The following is a 21685-nucleotide window of genomic DNA, read 5'->3' as shown; positions in this document are numbered from 1 at the left end:
TGATCTTTTAATATCAAGCATTAATTGTGCGCTTGTGTGATGTGCAGTAATTGTGCTTTATACCTCTTGTATTTGGCTCTGCCTTAAAGGGGTGAACCTCAGGCACGCCACTAATAGCCTTACTGCACAGTGTCTGTAACATCGCTTTTGAGGGTTTATTTTCATTTAGATGGAACCACATCTTTTCCTCCTGGTGCTTCTTTTGATGTGTAAGGAGCGTCCTTCGACACTTGGTGGTTTGAGAGGAAATGCTCATATATGTGAGGGCAAAGCTCTGGCTGTCATTATACAGAGATGCAGTAAACACACAAAGGCAAATGTGCTGTGTATGTGAGGAAGGTAAATGTGGCGTGTGAGGAGATGCAGATCCTCCGATGGGAATGTGTGCAGAGGATCCAATTAGGAGAGAAGACAGATGAAAGTGCCACTTAGAGGCAGAGGAGGTAAACAAGACAAGCTCAAAGAGTCCAAAAGTGGTTTTTTCATAACACTCTGCTGTCATATACTTAAACTTTATTCTACCTGTGATGGTCAGGGATGTCACAGTGGAGCTCCACACCACTGCGGTATCTGGCAATAATGGCTGGATGCAGCTGACCATAGTGTGCACCACTGAAAATAGATCCAACACAGGGTGTTATTATACTCATCCATTTTTAGACGCTCAGAGCAACTGCGTAGTATCGAGAGGTAGGAGGGGAGGTGGAGGAGTCAACCAAATACGGGACTGTTGTCCAGGACACAGGCCTTGTCTCTCAACCAAGAGTGAAGGTTGACATTGTGTCACTCTGTAGTGACTCTGTAATGACTCGATAGTGGCGTGAGTCCGTCAAGTTAACTTCAACAGCACTCTTTTTTCTAAACCTAACTACCTGTCAAGATGGAGATTTATATTGAAAAGACACTATGCATGAAAGGAGTTCAAACTGACACTAGCGGGGTACCTAGAGTGTCACAGTTTGAAGGTTAGGGCTACTGAATATGTGTTGGTTTTTGACAAGTTGGAAGCGAGAATGTGTTGATTATTTCTTTTGGCAAAAGGGAGAGTTGGATATTATACAAGAGGGCATCCCTTTCCAGGAAAAAACTATATAAAATGACCTTTTGTTGCCGTCTGTCACATGGTGGCCGCTGATTGAGCTGAATCTCAAGGTGGGTTCTCTATTTGCTTGTTGTATCATTTTCAAAGTTAATTTACTTCTAAGCATGTGGCCTCATTACAGAAAATGTAACCAGTTCTGCATAATACTTCAGTCTTAATCATATAGAAAAAAATAGTTGTCAATATTGGAACAAAAATAACTTTCATGCTTAGATGCGGTTCAGATGTGTTCCAGCTAAAGATTTGCTGGTTTTATTGTAAAACTGTAAGTTTGCTGTTTTAACTTTCAGATGAGTAACAAATCTGCTGCAATATAGGCATCGTCCCTCAGTACCAGGCCTTAGTTGAATTCACAGTGAATAGTTTGCCGCTTCTCATTTTTAGACAAGCCTCTCTTTGGCTTCTCATTTTCTTCTGAATTTTCGCTACTTTTATTTTCTCTCCACGAGAAACTTGAGAGAAAGTGAAGCCGAAAATGTTGTCCATTAAAATGCACTCAACGTGAGCTTTTTGACAGGCACTCAAATCATCAATTTTTTTTACCGTTTTTGTCTGAGACTCATGGTGGACGCATTCTTCAGGGCTTTATCCGGCTGGTTAAAGAGTATTTGAAATCCCAGTAGGATCCCGTCATGAAAGCTGTACCTGTCAGGGCAGATTGGTCTTTGATTTACATTGTGCCAAAAGGCAGTTGAGATTGTGTCAGGTCATCATTCTCCTTTTCTGTCTGAGCCGTTCCTTGAATGCCGTTTGTAATAATTCAACTACAGGTGCAGTGACACTAACAAATTAATAAAATGCAGACTGTTGTGTGCATCGGTGGCAATCATTTAACGTGATATTATCTAGAATGTACCAGATAAGGTTTCTGAAAATATTAAATATGCATTTTTTTTCTTTGCACAGCATGCAGCAGAATGCATCGAGATGGATTGCTTAGGCAAAGTGAAATGTACTTTTCTCTGCAGCTAGATATCATCCACAAACATCCAAGTGTTGTTGTGTTCAAAGGCTGTCGAAAAATAGGTGCTGCCTTTCTATTTCTGGCCATTAAGGGAAGTTACAGTTTATCATAACTTGGGTCTTATTTCTCAGAAAAACAATTCCTCGATTTTAGAACATGGTGTTATCAACTCGGAAGTGTTCTCGTCACATCATCTCATAGTCTAGTTCACCAGTTCAGACAGTCAAACAGACACAGATTTGACTTCAGCAGATTCTTAATCACCCAACATAATTGGCACCCAATGAAATCCCTCACCTGAAACTAAATACATAAAACACAGTTATTAATGCACAGGAAAGCACAAACTAAGACCCATACTGTCATCATCCATTAGTTTATTATGACATCTGAGCCATCTAAAATAATATTTTAAAAAATAAACATTAAAAGATGCTCATCTCTTTTTATAAAATGCATGACAATGGTCGGTGTCGAGCTCCTCAAACGTGTTTCATAATTTATCAACACAACAGCGATAACGTAACAAAGTTATGCTGATGGCTAGTAAACAGCACTTTTAGGTGTCATGCTCTTACAAAGTGATGGAATCTCTTTAATTTGAAACAAATAGTCTTTATGTTTTCTCACTTTACATCCGTTTATGTAAGTTTCAGCTGAAGGTGGAAATAAGTCAAGTCTGGGGGGGAGCAAGAAGTGGCAGTTAGAATGCTTCCACTTACTTCAGATGGGCAAACTCATTGAGCTCAGCTCTTGTTCGCCCACATCAGGTTGCTATTCCTTCCATAAAGCAAGAGGGAGATTACAAGCTGATGGAGAAACTAAGTGGCGGCTCGGTCTGCACTCGTGGTCACGGCCAGATTGTTTTCAGGTCATCAATGGCTCTAATCATCAAGCTTCGGACTGCCATCTTTTCGTTCTGCTCATTAGGAAAATTGATTGTGTTCCAAAAGCATTCCCTTTTATTCACAAAGGTGTTATTGATTACAATACTTGCTGCACTGCAAGCTATTGTTGCCTCCGTCTGTAGCCACTGACAAAGACGTAATCGCTCAAAGCCTCCAACTACCAATTTGTGCTGGTTCTCGCTTCCAAGCAGAGAAGTTTGCCAAGGAACTCTGAATTACTGTCACGATAACTCATTTCCAGAGCGCTCCGCCTCACCCACGTGCACTTTTACAGTGCACATGGAATCCACATGACTCGAAATGCACAACAAGCTATGTGAGGGACAACTGCAGTGTTACTTACCCTCAATCAGGTATTGGAAAGTATTTACACTGCACAAATGTGTCCCGTGCACTGTTAGAATTGGCCAATGTCCAGTTTTTTATTGTTTCTAGATTAACCTTTGGAATAACATTCATGCTCACTTTCCCAGAAGCTATAAAACCCCTGAGAGAATATTTCTATATTTGTCCTATAAATATCGTACAGCCAAGCAGAATGAGTTTTCTCTGTCAATAAAACAGCAGAGCAGTGGAGACGTGGGGGAGGGGCTCTTACTCCTCAAGAGAAACAATGCATGGAGCAGCGCCTCTTTTTTATTCATCGCTCTCAAAGCGGACACGGAGGCAGCAAAAGCGGAATTTTCCTGGATCTGGGGCCGAATGAGGCAGGGTTTGAGGATCAGACTCGCGTGCCACAATGTTGCCTATTGTAACACCTGTGTTGGATCTATTGGGATCAGGTGATTATTCAGACAGCCAATTAGGGAGCTGTTTACGTGTCTGCTCCTCTCTCCTGGTGTTCATTACAGAACCATTCCTTAGAGTTCCTGTCCCTTAGAGACGGGAGTAAATAATGCACTGTGCAGATGTTGATGGGTATTTACATTATACACCAGGGTGTGCATGATGACTACTAGAGGAAAACTGTATAGAATATATTTGTATGTACATACTTGTGAAAGTGCAATTTCTCCCTTTTTTTTAATTGGGTTCTTAAAATGTCTTCCATATTTATGCTGACATTATTAATGACCTTGTAACTGATTCCGACATCAATCCCTCAGCAACAAGATGGGAACTGTGCTAATGTCAGTTTAAGAAAGGAAGGAGGTGTTTTCGTTGTTTCTTCAGACGGACTTTGGGGGAATTGGAGAAAACTGACGACTAATGTATGAAGGTAGATTTGTGTCTTCAAATTTCTCCTTGTAAGTAAATTATTTTTGAGCGCAATTTTTTCTTATAGCGAAGGTTTTTGATTTTCACCAACACATTCTAGTTTCACAAGCGAAATTAACAATTGGTTTACTTACAAACGAGAAATTGTCTCTAAACCTTTTTTTTGTTTGCGTAATAAAGACGAATCTACCTTCATACTAATGTCATATCTAAATTGTGAGAAAAGAGTCCTCACAATTTAGATACAACATTAGTAATTGATATTCTCCAATTCTCCCTGCTGTAGAGCAAAATTAACTTTTTGGAAAAGCGGGATGTATGCTGAAGCTCTCACTGGAGCATATGGTATGGATACATATTATATGTAATGCAATGTCTTTCCATCTCGGTTCCTCCTCAAGAACGCCCACATTGTATGAGACTGCGTTAACATTATTATGGAGGCATCAGTCAGCTCTTCAATCTTCAAAGACAGAATTGTAAGCACTATCTTAATGTAGCGAAGAACCACTACACTCTCTGACATGTTTTATGGTTTTACAGCCTTGAATCACTCTGGTATACTTTGTGCATGAGAAACATAGTCTTTCTTTTGGAAAAATATGAGAGCTTTTTGATGCAGTTTGCTGGTTCAGTATCAGACCTAAATGCAGAAATGCCTTCTGGTGCCTTCACCAAATATCAACCTCCATACTTTGACAGTTATTTACATGTGGCGTTGTAGTTTATCTGGGTGCATGTATCGTGAGTTCAGTGTCAAAAAAGATTAATTATAACACGGTGATTAAAAATAAAAAAAACACGAAAAGGTCCAAGATGAGTGGATACTTTTACGAGACGGTGTATTTGTTGTCAGTTGTATGGATCACTTTTTTGATTAAATCATTATTTCTGCAGTTAAGTGGATACATTAGGCTGGCAGGCAGGATGGCTGAGCCATGGCTGATTACCTTCTGTATTTATGTTCATTTCAGCCAGCGTTCTCTTTGTCGGTTAGGGCTCCGCTCTGTCACTTTTGTCGTGCCGCGAAGGGGAGATGGATGCTGATGGATTCCAATGAATATAAACCAGCTGAGCACTGCTAAACCAAGTCTGAACACCAAAAGCACTGGTGATAAAACCTTCTCCTGTGCTTCTTACGTCTTGGATCTTATAATCTAGTTTCCCACTGCTATTGCACCTTAATGTCAATCTTTGTCAGATACAAAATCAAGCTGGATTCGGATGAGGATCAGTATGGAGGTCACGGACGGCTGGACCACAACACGGAGTTCTACACAGAGCCGCAGCCCTTCAACGGTCGCCCCAACTCCATGCAGGTAATTCTTCAAAGGTCATCTTTTGTCGTCAGCGAGTCCTTACTATGGAGGGTACTCCAAACATAAGTCCTCCAAACATAAGTCCCATGCCGTTGTTGTCGAGTTCAGTCTCGAGACCACTTCAATGCTGTATCACCATCCCACTCTGCATACTAATTTTTAACATGGTTGGAGGATGTTGTACATTGAAATGGTGACACAATTAGGTGTGCTCAGAAATGTCACTATGCATACTGAATTATTTTGAAGTGTGCTGTTGAAGGACACCATTGTCCCGCAATGCAGTGCACATATGTAGTAGAGGAGCTGCAGAAGTATCTCGGAAAATGCAAAGTGTGGGGATTCAAACTTTGAACAAACATTTGTATTTATTACCTTCGCATTGAAAATGCGGAAGGTTATGTTTTGATCGCAGTGTATTTATTTATTTATTTATTTGTATGCGTGTAACTCAAAGTATTAAACTGAATCGCATGAAATTTGGTGGGATGATTGGTTATTATCCGGGGACCATTTGATTAGATTTTGGGGTTGATCTGGTCAAAGGTCAAGGTCATGAAAAGGTCCAAATCTTCTTTTTACCATAGCGCGGTAAATTTGTATCCAATTGGCATGCAACTAATGCCAAAATGTTCATAATTCAATGCCCAATCTTGTGATATACGACATGTCATAATGACCACAATATCCGTTATCAATTTACAGTTCCCCACACTCTCATGCCAAGTACCAAAAAAGTGGCTGCGGCGAAGGTATGCACTCTACCGAGTGCCCGTTCTAGTTATTTATTTATTTGTATGCGTGTTATTCGCAAAACAAAAAAAGTTTTAAACCGAATCGCATGAAATTTGGTGGGATCATTGGTTATTATCCAGGGACCATTTGATTAGATTTTGGGATCAATCGGGTCAAAGGTCAAGGTCATGGATAGGTCAAAATCTTCGTTTTACCATAGCACGGTACATTTTTATCCAATTGGCATGCAACTAATGCCAACATGTTGATAATTCAATGCCCAATCTTGTGATATGCGAAGGTATGCGCTCTACCGAGTGCCCGTTCTAGTTCTTTATTGCTTTGTTGTGTCCACATGTATTTTGCCAGTAGCATTACCAAGTTGCATGTCATTACAAAAGCTGCATTTATTTCCTGAGTACTAAGTGCCTGAATACCTGTGTTTGTTGCAGGCTGTTTAAACATAGGGCATATCTTTGATCTTGCTCTATTTTTTCTTCATTTCAGACATTTTGACTTGTCAGGTCTCATTAGAAAAGCGGTTGATGATTGCATTCAGTCAGATCATGTTTGGACTTAACGCAGCAAGAAAGGCACATGGCGTGACTAATAGCCTATGACCCCATTAATGTGTCCCAGGAAACCACACCAACGAGTACCTGGATCCTGACACTGTTACATTAAATCTTAAAAGAGCATTAATTTGTGTTATTAGTTGCACACATAAGACTCATTATATACAACTGTGTATCTGGAGGATTAATATGTATATCCACGAGTCAACAGATGAATCATCCTCGGTCGACACCAGCATATCTTCCCGGAGATGTAAACATTAATAAACATGAGATGGTAACTCTATGCTGACCTTCACATCCTGATGCATCAAATGATTATCTTTCAGACATATAGCTTTAATTTCTGAGGATGCACATAAACAACAATCTGTAGAAACGCAGGCATTGTAGCCACGAGGAGGCTGTGACTCTTCTTCGGAGTAAAGAATCCTCTCATTAGTTAACATTATTATATTTTGTCTGCAGCACGAGTGCCAACTGTTCACAACTTATAATGCGTCCGTGTTTTACAGCGGTTTAGTGTTTTCCTTTGATGCGGGGAAAGAGGTGTACACTCAACCTGCTTGTAGCAATTATAAAGTGAGATGAAATAGCTGTCAGTGTGTTATTGTTTTTTCTTTTAATGTTTCGTGTTTGATTTCACGAATCAATTTAGCTTGAAATGGGGTTTGTAGCGAGGATCCTTCCGAGCCGTTCTAATGAGGTTGAAGTGTGTTGTCATGAAAGAGGGTTGCCTGTTCTGTCAAAAAGCCACCATTTCCCTGGTCTGGGCCTCTCCGCTTAACCACTGCTCTATAATTTAGTATCTTCCTCATTAATCCGATTAGCTTTTAATGCAGAATCCAGAAAATGTTCAAATCAGCCTGCAAACGGCTCGCTATGTCTATCAGGGGAGGGTATCCATTGTTTGTGAATATCTTATGTGGCATATATACATTTCACTCATCCTGGCAGTTATCCTGGAGTCATTGTGTGAATCTGATATCTACAGATTTTTCATATTCCCCGGCAAACAATGTGCACTATTCATGTCGTTAGAAACTTTTATGTGTACGCCTCTTAAACTCACACGGCATCATGGAGGGGAGAATAATATCTGGGAGAATGAACCACTGGGCTTCCATCATGGAGAATGCTTTAGGCTAATGGCATGAAATAGGTCGGTCCTAGAAAGAAGCACTGATATGCATTTTAACTAAGCGTGCTTGAGGATCTTCCTCATGTTTGCCTCCTCTTTTTTTTCTTGATGTAATTCTTGCTCGTTTAAAACGGAGAAAGGCAATGGGATGTTTATGAATAAGGTCAGGGATGAATTGGTGAGGATCGGCACCGATACCCCAACACTCCAACTGTAGCCTGGCTGATTGCACGTGTTAGATCGTATGTTAATGAATGCAATTACTGCTTGAGGATGGTGATGTCTGTGAAGTGGTCGTCACAGTCATCATCTCGCTCCGTTGATTTTCAGTTTGTTTTGTCAAATAATAAATATCTCGACGCAGTGCACGTCAGCTGTGTCGGTTGGTACCAGAGATGACATGGCACCTGAGAAGGTGTTTGTTTATCTGAACTCAACTTCTCTTCAGATCAATACTGAAAGTGTTGCACTTAATGTACGGAGGATATTGCTCCGCAGTATATTAAGAGTTGGAAGGAGCACTTTAATGCATCAAAAATGTGTTTGGAAAAACTCACACTTCCATTTAGAGCCTCATTTCAGCATTATTTAACCTTTAAAAGCTCCTCTTCCTCCTTCATGCAGACAGTTATCCTCCATCTTATTAGCTTTGGTTTCGTCAGATGAGGATTGCACATTCTCTTAAATCTCTTATTAATTCAAACACCACGTCTTCAGCCACGTCCCTCTTGGCCAAAATGTGAAGTTTAGTTAACAAGTCATCTGCTAATGTTGGCACCATCATGGAGCAGTGGCGTCCCTAGGCTAAAAAACCCGGGGCTAAAGCCCCGGATGTTTTTTCATTAGCCCCGAATGTTTTCAACCAAAAAAAAAAAAATTTGGTACACAAGTGGTTAACACCTCCAGGTCGCACGTGACGTCATTCACCCAAAACAGCGGAGTCAGACTGGCAGCAGGCGCACGTAACAGCAAGCTGCTGCCTGAGTGTTTCTATGTCTACAAATTTCGCTGCTTCACTCTTCTGGGCTAAGCCCAGCGCCGCCGCTCCCATAACGCGCATCGCTCTGCCGTGATACGCGCCGACACATCCGCGCACACAGGTGAGCACACTCTGACTCGAAAAACTCACTAGCACCCCCCCCCCCCCCCCCTCCTCCACAGGCTCCCTCGTAGAGATTGCACAGGAAGCCTGTAGTCTTGCATAAGGATGCTGCTTCTTCTCGTCTTCCTCCTCCTCCTACTTCTCACACCTACCTGGTTATGACAAGAATAATCCAATGAGAGCCTCTGCGTGGGCTGCGAAACGTGCCCACATCGTCCATGTTTTATTTAACAACTGTTGCTTTTAAAGTCTGTGCAAACGTCTTCTCTCCTGTCTTTTTAATGGGTCCGACAGTTCTCCAGCTTCCTCGTTACTCAGCGATGATACACTCCTTGTGGATACAACTCGTGGAGGCTGCGGCGCACATCATGTAACGGTTAACGCCCCGTGTTTACAGATGTGGTCCTGGACTGTTGTGCAACATCTGTTTAGTTCCATCAGTCATGTCTTTCTCTCCATGAGCAAACTAAGAGAGAGAAAAGTCCTGCACCTCCTAAAAAAATAACGACAACCAAATGGAAGCTGTGAGAAGTGAAACCCATGGTTCGACAGTGAGTCCAGAGGAATGCTGCATGTTGTAGTGGACGTCGGTAGGCTGCGTCTTTCAGGCTGCTTTCAGTTTCACAAATAGAAGCTGTTACATGGCTCGCTTAAATTACAAATATTTTGATTTATCTGTCAGAAAATTAAAAAAAACTTTCATTAGCTTTATTGTGAATTAATAAAACATGAACTAATTGATTAATTAAGTTATTCATTAGGACTTCTACATTGTTTTATAAAAGGTGGCTTATTGAGAAGTGGTACCAAAAGATGCATTTTTGAAAAATCACATTTTACATTTTAACGTTTTTAATTAGTTAAAATGCTATAAGTTGTTTAAAGTACCATTTATAATTAAGATGAAATAAAGACTGAATCTGACCCCCCCAGCAGAACTAAAATCACACTTGACTCATTAAAGGGTACCTGTAGTGCAAAACAACAACGTGCTACATCCATTCGGCGCATCAAATAAATCATATTTACCCCGCCGCTATTGTCAACAAGTCACGCATAGCCCGAGGATTTACATTTCTTTGTCAACATTCCGAGTCCGTGAACGCTTCAGGGCGCAGCCATTTTGCTAGTTATTTACTCCAGCTCAAAGCTAACTATGACGTAGAGTCGTTGAAAGGAATTCAGCCAATCCGGAGCCACTTCTACACGCGTTGCTTCTTGGGATAGATCGGTGGCCTCAAGAATTACACAATCTATATCAGGGGTGCTCAATACGTCGATCGCGGCGACCTGCCAGTCGATCGCGGCGTAGTATTGGTAGATCGCATGACATTAAAAAAAATTGGCCCGCCCCCCTGTCACTTTCTCTATAGCGCCACATTACAGCAGCAGCATGTCATTTCTGTCTCTACGTGTTGCGTTGACAGTCCTCTGCCCGCCGTCTCGCGCGCGGAGCTCCCGACACCGGTTTGCGCGCATCGGGACGGACGGAGCAAAGAAAAAGTCACTAGCACCCCCGCACATGTCGGACGAACATTGCATCAATGAAAGACATCTCCAGCGCTGGCTTATGCGCGATGTAGCTATCAAGCTCACTCTTTTGTGTGAAGCAGATGAGGTCTAATGACACTATATCATCGGACATAAGTTCGTGCTCTTTACAACAAATGCACTCTATGTCTGTTTTCTGTGGCACACATTTCCCACAACTGCACCAAACGTCCGCCGACTTGCGTGCACGGTCCGCACGGTGAAGCATCTGGACCGGCGGTCCTTCGGCATCAACTTCATCTGAATCATCGCTATCATCGCTGTCACAATTCACTAAATGGGGATAGTCTGCTTTTAAAGGTTCAAACAAGTATCCAGTTGCTGAATCAGACAATCTTTCATCGTCCATATTATCAATCTCTCAGCATTTGTTTGCGAGCGCTCGACGTTGTTTACATTGGTATCTGAACACATCCGCTGTGGCTGGCTGTCGATCTATCAACGATCTGACGTCACACCACCGGCGCCATATTCAAGCACCAGTGCAATGTCGCATGTCGGAGTTGAGGACTTTGAACAGCCTAAACTACGTATTGTTATTGAATACTGGACCGTCAGTGCATGAATAACCTTTAGAAACACATTATCTTTTGATCTGGCTACATATTCGTTTTCACTACAGGTACCCTTTAAATGACCCTTTTTATGTTTAGTTGGTTTTTCCTAGCACACGTTTTAGCTCAGTAATTGACTTATGCCCTTTCCATTCACTGTGTTCCATCTCTCAAAGCTCTTTAATGACATTGTGTTTTTTTTCTTCATATGGTGTGATAGTCGTTTAATTGAATCCATATGTGTATGAATAGAGTGAATGTTTAAACGGCTTGCCATGAAGCTGATTACAAAAAATGAAATATATTCTCTTCTCTTTATCCAAATAACAAAATGCAGCTAAGCCTACATCTGAGTGAACTGACAGCTCGATATACTCAGCAGGGCATTTCATGAGAATCTCACACATCAAGCAACTGCTATTGAACGATTACAATGTATTCATTTTGCAAGACCAAAACGTATTCTAGTCGGGGACAACAACTCTCCATGTGAGAACATTTGTTTTAGGTTTACCTTGTTTGATAATTGTCACATTTACAGTTTTGTTTGAATTTTGTTTGAGTGTTATGATGCCAAAGACATGACGCTAAGAAACACTGATGAATAATTAGGCGCTTCAGAACCTTTTGATAAACATTGCATGCACCAAAGGGCCTGTCTCCTTTGACAGTTTCACAAAAATAACTTAAGGGAGAAAGAAAAGAAGTCAGGGAAATGTAGCAGACGTGTAGCTCATCATCCAAAGATGTACATTTCCATCAGAAACAATAGTATAATAATAAGCATTACCTCATTCACTGATAAACACTCAATTTCCAAAGTGAGTAATGGATGCAGACAGACATGTCTGGAGACTTTAAGATCACAGATAGTAAGGTTATGCTCTTTCCAGCAGCCCGGGTCAGGACACAGAGACCTGCTGGATGATACATTTCTGTGAAGCACCTCATGAATCTTTTATCGGTGTGTTTGAACATCGATCATATTGAGTATGAGCCAAAAGGCTGGACTCTGCCTTTTAAAGTGAGACGAAAATCGAAATTCTCACATCGATGTGATCCGAGACGATAAAAGACATCCGTTAGAAAAACCAAGTTTTTAAGAAAATGGTCATACAGCCTGGTTTAGCGTTCTGCTAATTCAGTTATTTAAAAATGCTTTACTTTCTCTTCATCTCTTTTTTGCAGCAGCTCTCATATCAACATTTGGAACAAATTGCCAGATTTTCAAAGGTTCTGTTGTACAGTAACTGCTGTTAGGTCTCAAATGCGGTTCATGCAAGTCTGGCGGTAAAGTGATGAACACCTACTCCAAATGACTCGTCAGAAAGCAGCAGAGGTTTTCTGGAAATAATCAGAAAAATCCAGTCAGATGCTTGAAGACCAGGGTTGCTTGTTGTGCATCGCCTTTTAAAAGCGTTGGCAGCTGCATGTGTGCTCCACTGGTGAAGACTGTGTGACATTAATACTGGGTGACTGGATGTGTGAGCTGAATCGCATCACAACGCTGTAGGTTAACCAGGAATGTGAAGTCATTAGCGCTGAGAGCAACGGTGGGTTTCTCATATGAAAATATGAGTGGCATTTGTAACTGAAAGCAAGTCTCCACTTGGGGGCATTTTGGACATGCGAAGGGCTCCCCACACCTCCTCCATACAGGAGGAGAGACACACAGCTGTCTCCTTCTGAAATCGTTTTCTTGTTGTTGTGTCTCTTTGGAGACCTTGCGTCGTCTCTTTGTCGGCATTCTTCATCACTTTGTGGTTATTATGTGTCTCTTGTGTTAGTTGTATGTGCCTCTATGGTGGTAGTATGTCTCTTTGTGACCGTTTGGTGTATTTTTGTGGTAGTTGTGTGTCCCTTTGTGGTCATTCTATAGCTCTGTCACCATGTTGTGTATCTTTGTGGTGGTTCTATATCTCTGTCACAATTCTGTGTATATTTGCAGTGGTTCTAAGTCTTTGACAATTCTGTGTATATTTGTGGTGGTTCTATTTCTCTCTGTGACCATTTTGTGTTTATTTGTGGTAGTCCTATGTCTGTTGACCACTTTGTGTCTTTTTGGTTGTTCTGTGTCTATTTGTGGTCGTTTTGCTCTCCTCTGTGATAGTTTTACATTACTTTGTGTTTGTTCTGTATCTCTTTCTGGTTGTTTTGCTTCACGTTGTGTTAGTTCTGTGTCCCTCTGTGGTGGATAGATGTCTCTTTCTGATCATTTTGTGTAATCGTGGTTGTTCTATGTCTCTTTGTAGTCATTCAGCATGTCTTTCTGTGTCGCTATTTGTGATCATTGTACATCTCTTTGTGTATGTGTCTTTGTGGGGTCGTTTTGCTTCTCTTTGTGAAAGTTGTGTACTTCTTTGGGGTCGCCGCTGTTCAGCAAAGGTTAAAAAGGCTTTAAATTGCATTCCCTAAAAAAGATGATGTGGCAACAACAACAAAAAGTTGCAAACTTGATGTTCACAGCTCACACAAGTTTCAGGGTGCTGCAAACATATTTTATTATTGTATGGAAATAAACTAATTTAATTCTGGAGCAGAAAGATAAATATGTTACAATTGCTTAAATGTTTAGCTGAAATATGAAGTCATGTATTAGTGAATGGGCTAAAATGTCGTTAAAGCCCTATCACTATTTTGCACAAGGAAGCTATACTTACATTTTAACCACGTTGACAGATTAATTTGGAATGTGTCACTATTGTGATCTACTTGGTGGAAATAAAAGCTGTTGACATATTCCAGGTTAGGCGCAGTGGTAGCTTTTGTCTAAACGGGTGCAATGATTTATTTTGCCTTCCCTTCTCTCTGCATGGAGACTCTACCACTGCGACTATTTAATTAGTCACCAATGTCTGCGCCAGTGTTTCAGTGCCGAGCCACTCGACTCCCTCTGTGACAAACTGTTGCCAAAGAAACGCATCCGCAGCGAGCTAAGATCCTCTAATGTTGAGGGGCGGCTTTAAGAGTTCAGGGGGTGATTGAATTGTTTACAGTTCTGCGCTCTTTCAGTTTTCTGTTGGGAAATATAGCATAATTTATGTCTGCTTGGCTTTTCCTTTGTACCATTAGTCATTTCAGATGTATGCCAGAGTGGCTCCTTGCCTCCAAACGACACTGTGAATATCAAAAGGATTGATCAAAGACTTTATTAGCTACACCTCTACAAAATAACACCCTTACTATGATTTCTTTGTGTGTTTATATAAGAAATCTGACATTTCCAGACTCGGTTCCTTCTTTTTTTCTTCAGTGTGCTTAGTTTTTGCTGACATGTTTTTTTCTTCAATTCACCAAATCCTGTGAGATGCTCACAGCTTGGCTTTTGCCCACTGGCAGATTGTAGCTTCAGAGGATCTCAAGTTTACAGCTGATGCACAGCCAACATCTATATATATATATATATATATATATATGAGAGAGAGAACACAGTAATTGCATTGATTACAGAGTTCAGAATGGAAAATTATGATTATTTTATTTTGGCCCCACACTTATGGCATGATTGCTTATTTGGGGTTTGTTCACTTGAACGGCAAGCTTTCAATGCCAATAAAATGTGAATGAATTTTAGACGGATAAATTCACTGATCATGAGCACGAACTACGCCAGGATGCACAGTCTCCATAGCTCAGAGCTGTACATGAAAGTCTAGAAACCGGCTCAGACTCGACTTCAAGCTGCAGATCTGCTGACTCCAGTGCCACCCAGAGGTCTTACTGTTGCTGCAACTCTGTCACACTTTGATTATACTTCTCTAACCTTGGCACTCCTCTTCAAACACGGCCGTGGTGTTGGTCTACTGTCTACGCTGAAGAGTTATTATTTATTTATTTTCTGCTCGTATCTGAATATCCCTCTAAATACAAGCTCCCTCCACTTCTTCCCTGTTCCCAGTTGTTTCTCCTCCCCTTCATGTGGCCATCATGTCGACCTTGATTGTGAGAAGCAATCACGCCTGATTATCGAGGCACCGGCTCGGGACTCCGTGTCTGACTTCTAAAGAAGTACAAACGTGAAGATTTAATAATTTGCCAAATTGGTTATCTTGTTAGTGTCATTAATCTTCAGCTGTCATCTCACTTATTTCCCCACTTGCTTCCCTCCCTTTGTCTCTTTTTCTCCCTCAGGTCTACATCCCCTGCAGAACAGCTTTTGTCCTGGCCAACGAGGAGATGGATCACTGTTATTAGAGGATGATTGTCTCCACAGAGACCAGGGTCGAGAATGGATTCCAACCTCAAACTGAGTGTAAACAATCACCTTCATCTTAAAGTCTCCACCTTGCACACCACCCAAACCCACTTTTTGTGTTTGAGTCTTTTTCTAAATGGGGAGAGAAAGCACTGAGCTTTTGTGGTTTCAAACGCCATCCGCAACCAGAGATGCTGTGTAATCCCATTCACTACAGATTGGTCCATTTGGGAAGCGTCCAACCTAACCAGCAGCTAGATGCTAAAAGTTAAAACCCTGCCGAGTCCTTCCAACATGAGCTAGAAGCCATTTATAGGCTCTGTTGAATGTGGCATGCCATCTGAAACACATGAGCGGCAACATAGGGAAGCAATTAATCAAGCATGATGAAAGCTCAGAGAAATCAAGAATATTTCACAATGTCATCCATGTTGATGAACGGTCTACTTAATTATATTGAATTCAAAACACGGATAACATTATGGTGTCACAGACGCATGAGATTAACTGTATTATCATTTACATTGAAATTCAAAATGTCCAGGTATTTCATTACTGGCGATACATCTTTCCTAATTTGCATTTTGGGACCTTATACGTATAACAATATTGCAATTTGCACAAAGTAATAAGCTGCTTTGAATTACTATACTTTTAATGGGTATCTAAAACAGTTGTGTTGGAATGTTTTCATTAATGCTGCCATTTGGGAGCATTTATTTGGTTATTTATGGCCCTGTTATTGAGCCAATAATTTGCAGCTAAAGCAAAGTGATGAAATCATCTCATTTGGATTGTTAACGGTGTGTTGCATAATGCACAAGTAACGTTTTTTGCTGAATGAGACTGTTTTTTCTCTCCACTTAACACAAAGTAAAGCATGGTGTTCTCCCACAGTAGGTCCCATTAAGGTAGTTTATATTGTGTATTTCATAACATTTTTCGAAGCCTACTAAAACGTGTTGGTACTGATGATGAGCACATCATTTTGTGAGGGTTCTACTGGTGTGACTAACACACCCGACAACTATAAGATACCTTGATTCACGTGCACGATGTTCATTAGATGCTGCAGAACTCCTTTGGGATCATTGCAGACACCTAGACGGAGCCTACATTCATGCAGATTGACATGTGCCTCTCCCAATTAGCTCAGGCGTTTGTGGCTTTTGTCTCAACCCACTCTGATTGAACATCTCAAAGAACAGCTGCAACGCTCATCTGTGTGGAGATTATCCATGAACTAAAACTGATGATGGGTGACTGGTTTTGTGAGTGCTATATTCATTAAAATGGTCTATCATACCAGAGGATTCATCTTTTGTAATTATGTTTTGCAAAAGACTGATAATTGATCTGTCTCCAGCCTTTTGTGTTCCTACTTTTTTCAAAAAAATCCCCTGTTGCTCTATGAGTGAATGTCTATTGAACAACTTTCAGCATTCCCTGCACGTTTTATCAAAGCAATACTGTTGGAAGTGAAACCAGAGCTTCCCAGATAAAAGCTAACGCTTTGATTCAGTGCCATAGACACTGTAATGCTGTGTGATCCACACCTACTGCTTTAGCACAGATTCAGAGACATTTAAGATGTGTATTGTAGCATATGGCAGGTTTTTATCTGCCTCCCCTGCAGCCAAATGGAAACAAATTCATATCCAGGACCATCCTCCTGTGTTTATTCAAAAGTATCATAAACATGTCATTTCTTTTTGTGTTTCATTCAAACAAGCTGTTTTCTACCCCTCGAAAAGTGGACGAGTGGATCGTAAATTCCGAGCAACGAGGATTCGGTTGATGTGGAGATTTTAATCATCCGTCAGCTGACCCAATGTCATTGTCGTTTTACCACTCAACAGGAATTGTCTGCATTTGGTCTCATAAGTAAAATTGATGTCTGATACACCGTGACGATTGCTGCATATTTCTTTCATTATTACTAATGATAATAAATCAGTGCCTGTCGGGCCACAAGAAAAACCGTGGATGAACTAGATGTGCCGTCTGACTACTGATTCTGTCCCATCACACACTTCTGTGCTTATGTGAGTAGTGTACTGGGCCAGACTTTAATAAGGAAAGCCCGGAAGTGTTTGGGATGACAAAAGTAAGACTTGCACTCTGCACTCCGGAACATAAAGTTTCAGTTTCCATTTGGTGACCAGGGAAGCTCTGAAATGCTGTTGGGGGACCATACAGAGCCACCGCCTTAGTGGTTCTCTCTGCCTGACGTAAGGGGGATGAAAGACAACCCATCGGACCACAATACTTCCATTTCCTAGGCTTCCTCACCCTGTACTACTTTGTTCACTGCCAATGACGAGCAGTTTGGGAAAATAATGCTATGGTCCTTTTTTGAGGCTGTCTTTTTTTGTCTCAGTAACTTTATGGTGTGCTACCACAGGGGATGGCTTCTACAATATAGTGCAATTCAATCCAATTACCATGCAAATGTGTTCACAGTAGACAAAATAACAGAAACACCCGAGCATATCGCAATACCACCGCCAAATGTGTCCTCAACTTCTCGGAGTTAAATCAACACCTTTCTGAAACGGTTGCAGCAAAATGAACTGGAAGATTCACAGTCCTAGATGTTGCACTGAAATGGGTGTTGAGTGCAGCCCCTGGAGATACCAAGGACATGTCTGATGTACTGTAGCCTACCGAAAAAGATTTTATAAGTAACCCTGGAAAGCACAGAGCGCATTCTGTGTTGTAACGGTTTGTCTGTTGGTATTTCTTATGGGCTCACCAGCATACAGATGCCTGGGGGGGAAGATCCTGGAGAATGCAATATTGTCAGTCAGAATTGGGCCTCTGACATATGCACAAAGAAGATTTTTTTCAGAGTTCGACCCAGGTGACTGCACAAGTCAGGCAGGGATTTCACCATACAGGCTTCTGCAGCTTTAATGCAAAATGCCTGTGATTGTATTATATTCTGCCACGAGCTTTCCAATACAGGCTTCGGTCGAGACAAAGTTAGAGATGTGAAGTCAAAGTTTCTCAATGCGACATTCAGAGCGTTTACACAGCAGCAAGCAGCTATTGGCTATGTAAAGTTATCGTTGAGTAATATCCAAGCCTATATGTTTACACAGCCACGTCGGCCTTCTGTGTGCGTGTTAACTGTATGATAATGCATGTGAGCATGCCCGCGGTGCAATGGAACAACGGTGTTGTTGTAAGCGCATAGCTCCGCCCACCAGTGGACCCTCAAGTAAACACTTAACGCCGTCAGCTAACCCCCCGCTATTTAAGAGTGGTGGGGAGGGAATTTTCCTATTTAGCACTTAGTAACATCAAGTGAACCGTTTGTAGGTCATGTAGCAGGTTATCTGCTGGTATAGGAAAACAAGCAATACATAATTTTGGGGAACAAACACACAGGGCAATTTAGTACTATAGTTCAAAGTCTAGTGTTAAGCAATAACAATTGCAAAATCATTGTAAAACAACATTGTTCACAATTGAGAAATAATCAAAAACATATTTCTAACATGCTGATTGTGATGAAACATTTCACATCTGACTTATTTCATTCAAATTCATATTGTGAAAGATATGTCATACGTATATGTCATACTCATCAGATCATTTGATAAATGGGAATTTGGAGAACTGTTCCCTAAAATTCTGATTGAACATGAGAGTGCTTGCTCTTTTTTCTCGTGAATATGTGAAACGGTCAGGAAAAGTGTGTGTAGTAGCCTTTGGTTTTCAGGAACAATTCCCTCCTGCAGGTTATAATTCCTGGGGCACACACTTGAGATGGGTCTACTCCTTCATTGGAGTCCAGCTGTGTTTAAATAAACTGATTGGACTTGATAAGGAAAGGTACACACCTGTCTATATAAGACCGTACAGCTCACAGTGCATGTCAGACCAATGAGAATCATGAGGTCGAAGGAACTGCCCAAGGAGCTCGGAGACAGACTTGTGGCGAGGCACAGATCTGGCCAAGGTTACAAAAGAATGTCTGCAGCACTCAAGGTTCCTAAGAGCACAGCGGCCGCCATAATCCTTGAATGGAAGAAGTTTGGGATGACCAGAACTCTTCCTAGACCTAGCCGTCCAGACACACTGAGCAATCGTGGGAGAAGATCCTTGGTGAGAGAGGTGAAGAGGAACCCAAAGATCACTGTGGCTGAGCTCCAGAGATGCAGGAGGGAGATGGGAGAGAGTTCCACAAAGTCAACAATCACTGCAGCCCTCCACCAGCCGGGGCTTTATGGCAGAGTGGCCTGGCGGAAGCCTCTCAGTGCAAGACATATGAAAGCCTGCATAGTTTGCCAACAAAAACACAGGAATGACTCCAAGACTGAGAAATAAGATTCTCTAGTCTGATGAGACCAAGATTGAACTTTTTGGTGTTAATCCTAAACGGTATGTGTGGAGAAAACCAGGCACTCCTCATGACCTGCCCAATACAATCCCAACAGTGAAACATGGTGGTGGCAGCATCATGCTTGGGTGTAGGGACAGGATGACTGGTTGCAACTGAAGGAAAGATGAATGTGGCCAAGTACAGAGATATCCTGGAAGAAAACCTCTTCCAGAGTGCTCTGGACCTCAGACTGGGCCGAAGGTTCACCTTCCAAGATGGGGTGCTGAGTGTACATTAATGAGAAATAAAATTAACTTTTTTTATTTTGGCAAATGGCTGCAATGAAAAAGAGTGCACATTTAAAAGGGGTCTTAATTCTTTACATACCTGTACATACCTGGTGCTTTTGTGAAAAGCTTTTTGTATTTTTCTAGGATGGTAAAATACTATCCTCCATAACTTCAGCGTTGTGTATAATTAAAGGCTTCCTTTCTTTGGTTGGTTCATGAAACGTTAAGATGGGATAAATCATAGGAGCCTTGAGAATCTGAACGTTGTGTAGTTGCAGTACCAAGTTCGGAACATTAAAAGGGTGGAACAAAAGTGTTGAGAAAAATACAATTGTTCAAAACATGCATCACAAGACTGAGAATACAAGATGGAAACAAGAATTAGAAGTTCTGGGTTGACACATTCTGTCTCATGATTTACCATTACGATGGATTCTTCTAAACGAATAAAAGCCAGGTCATTATAAATCTGAAGGTATTCACATAATCCCCCTTCTAACCATCCAGATTACATTTTAAAATGTAGAATTAAAAGTGTTCCCAAGATGTTTCTACCCTGCAGGTATTCAGAAAGTACATACATCCTAGCTCATTTTATATGGCACAAGAAAAATCGATTCACAATGTTATTACAGGGATGACATGAAAGGTATTTATGAAACGTGTTTTTTGTTTAGAAAGGTTGAAATTCAATCTATACCGGGGTAAAGAAACCTACAATGCCAACATTTCTTCTCTGGTGACTTTATTTAAAAAATCCAGAGTTATTAGGAGCTATTATTAATTTTTCTGGAAAAAGAACGCTTATCTTTGCCCAGATCAGAGCCACAAACTGGGACTAGTTTGGGATCATGTGTAGCATCTGTTTATCCTTTTGACAGATGCTTCCAATGTTAGTGCTATAAGCAAAGCTAAAAGTTTATTTCTCTATTCTCATGGAGTATTAGTATCAAACACTTCAGAAGGAGAACTCCTTGTTCCTCCTGGGTCAAGCTATCAATGTGTTGCTTTTACTGCAAATATATGACTGTCGAGGTCACTGGTGCCTTACCGGATCACACATCATGGAGTTGGTGCTCTGCAGCGAGAAGAGTGTGCTGATATTCTTTTTGTCATTGGTCAGTTTTTCATATTTTTGCAACGCTGCACCGACTGGTTTCAACGGTGATCTTTGGGACCCAAACTCTTTGTTTTCATTTCTACAAGGTAATTAAACACATTCTCCTGGTATCTCGAGTCTATTCAGTCCTCATCATACAGCTTGAATGAAAACCATCAGTACTTGAGCTCCTGAGAACCAGAACCTTGAAATAAGTTCACCAGAAATGTGCAGATACTGTATCTGAAAGAAGCAAAATGCAGCGATATTTGGTGAGGGGAAGCGTGTAAGTATTTCTCATGAATGACTTCCTCCTCCCAGTCCCATGGGAACTGCAGTACCTCAGAATCACCTTAAAGCGCTGACTCCCATTTATCAAAAGGGACCCACAATTCGTTCACGCCAGTCAACCATAAATCTAGAAATGCCAGCGTCAAAAGACATTCTCCCACCAATTACGTATTATTAAGCTTTGATGCATGTGATATTTTTCGTCAAAGCAAAGAAGGGGCTCATGAAGCCGCCAATATCCATCTGATCTCAACAAATTATGCAGCTACCTGTAGCTCCCCACACCATACTGATGTAGTGGGAGGAATCCC

The 21685-nt window shown here is 41.2% G+C and overlaps 1 protein-coding gene across 1 annotated transcript in view; it reads left to right on the top strand.

The window, feature by feature from the left end:
* gbe1b (glucan (1,4-alpha-), branching enzyme 1b) overlaps positions 1-17360 on the top strand; it is a 74239-nt gene extending 56879 nt beyond the window's left edge. Inside the window, exons 15-16 of the mRNA XM_056441438.1 lie at positions 5394-5511; positions 15301-17360. Of these exons, the coding sequence (XP_056297413.1) occupies positions 5394-5511; positions 15301-15363 (181 nt within the window). The 3' untranslated portion in view covers positions 15364-17360. The remainder of the gene's footprint in view (positions 1-5393; positions 5512-15300) is intronic.
* The last annotated feature ends 4325 nt before the right edge of the window (positions 17361-21685 follow it).

This window comes from Pseudoliparis swirei, chromosome 20 (genome assembly GCF_029220125.1).
Source record: "Pseudoliparis swirei isolate HS2019 ecotype Mariana Trench chromosome 20, NWPU_hadal_v1, whole genome shotgun sequence".
Taxonomy (NCBI): domain Eukaryota; kingdom Metazoa; phylum Chordata; class Actinopteri; order Perciformes; family Liparidae; genus Pseudoliparis; species Pseudoliparis swirei.
Note: the sequence above shows the minus strand (reverse complement) of the source record. Positions and strands in the feature narration are given on the sequence as shown.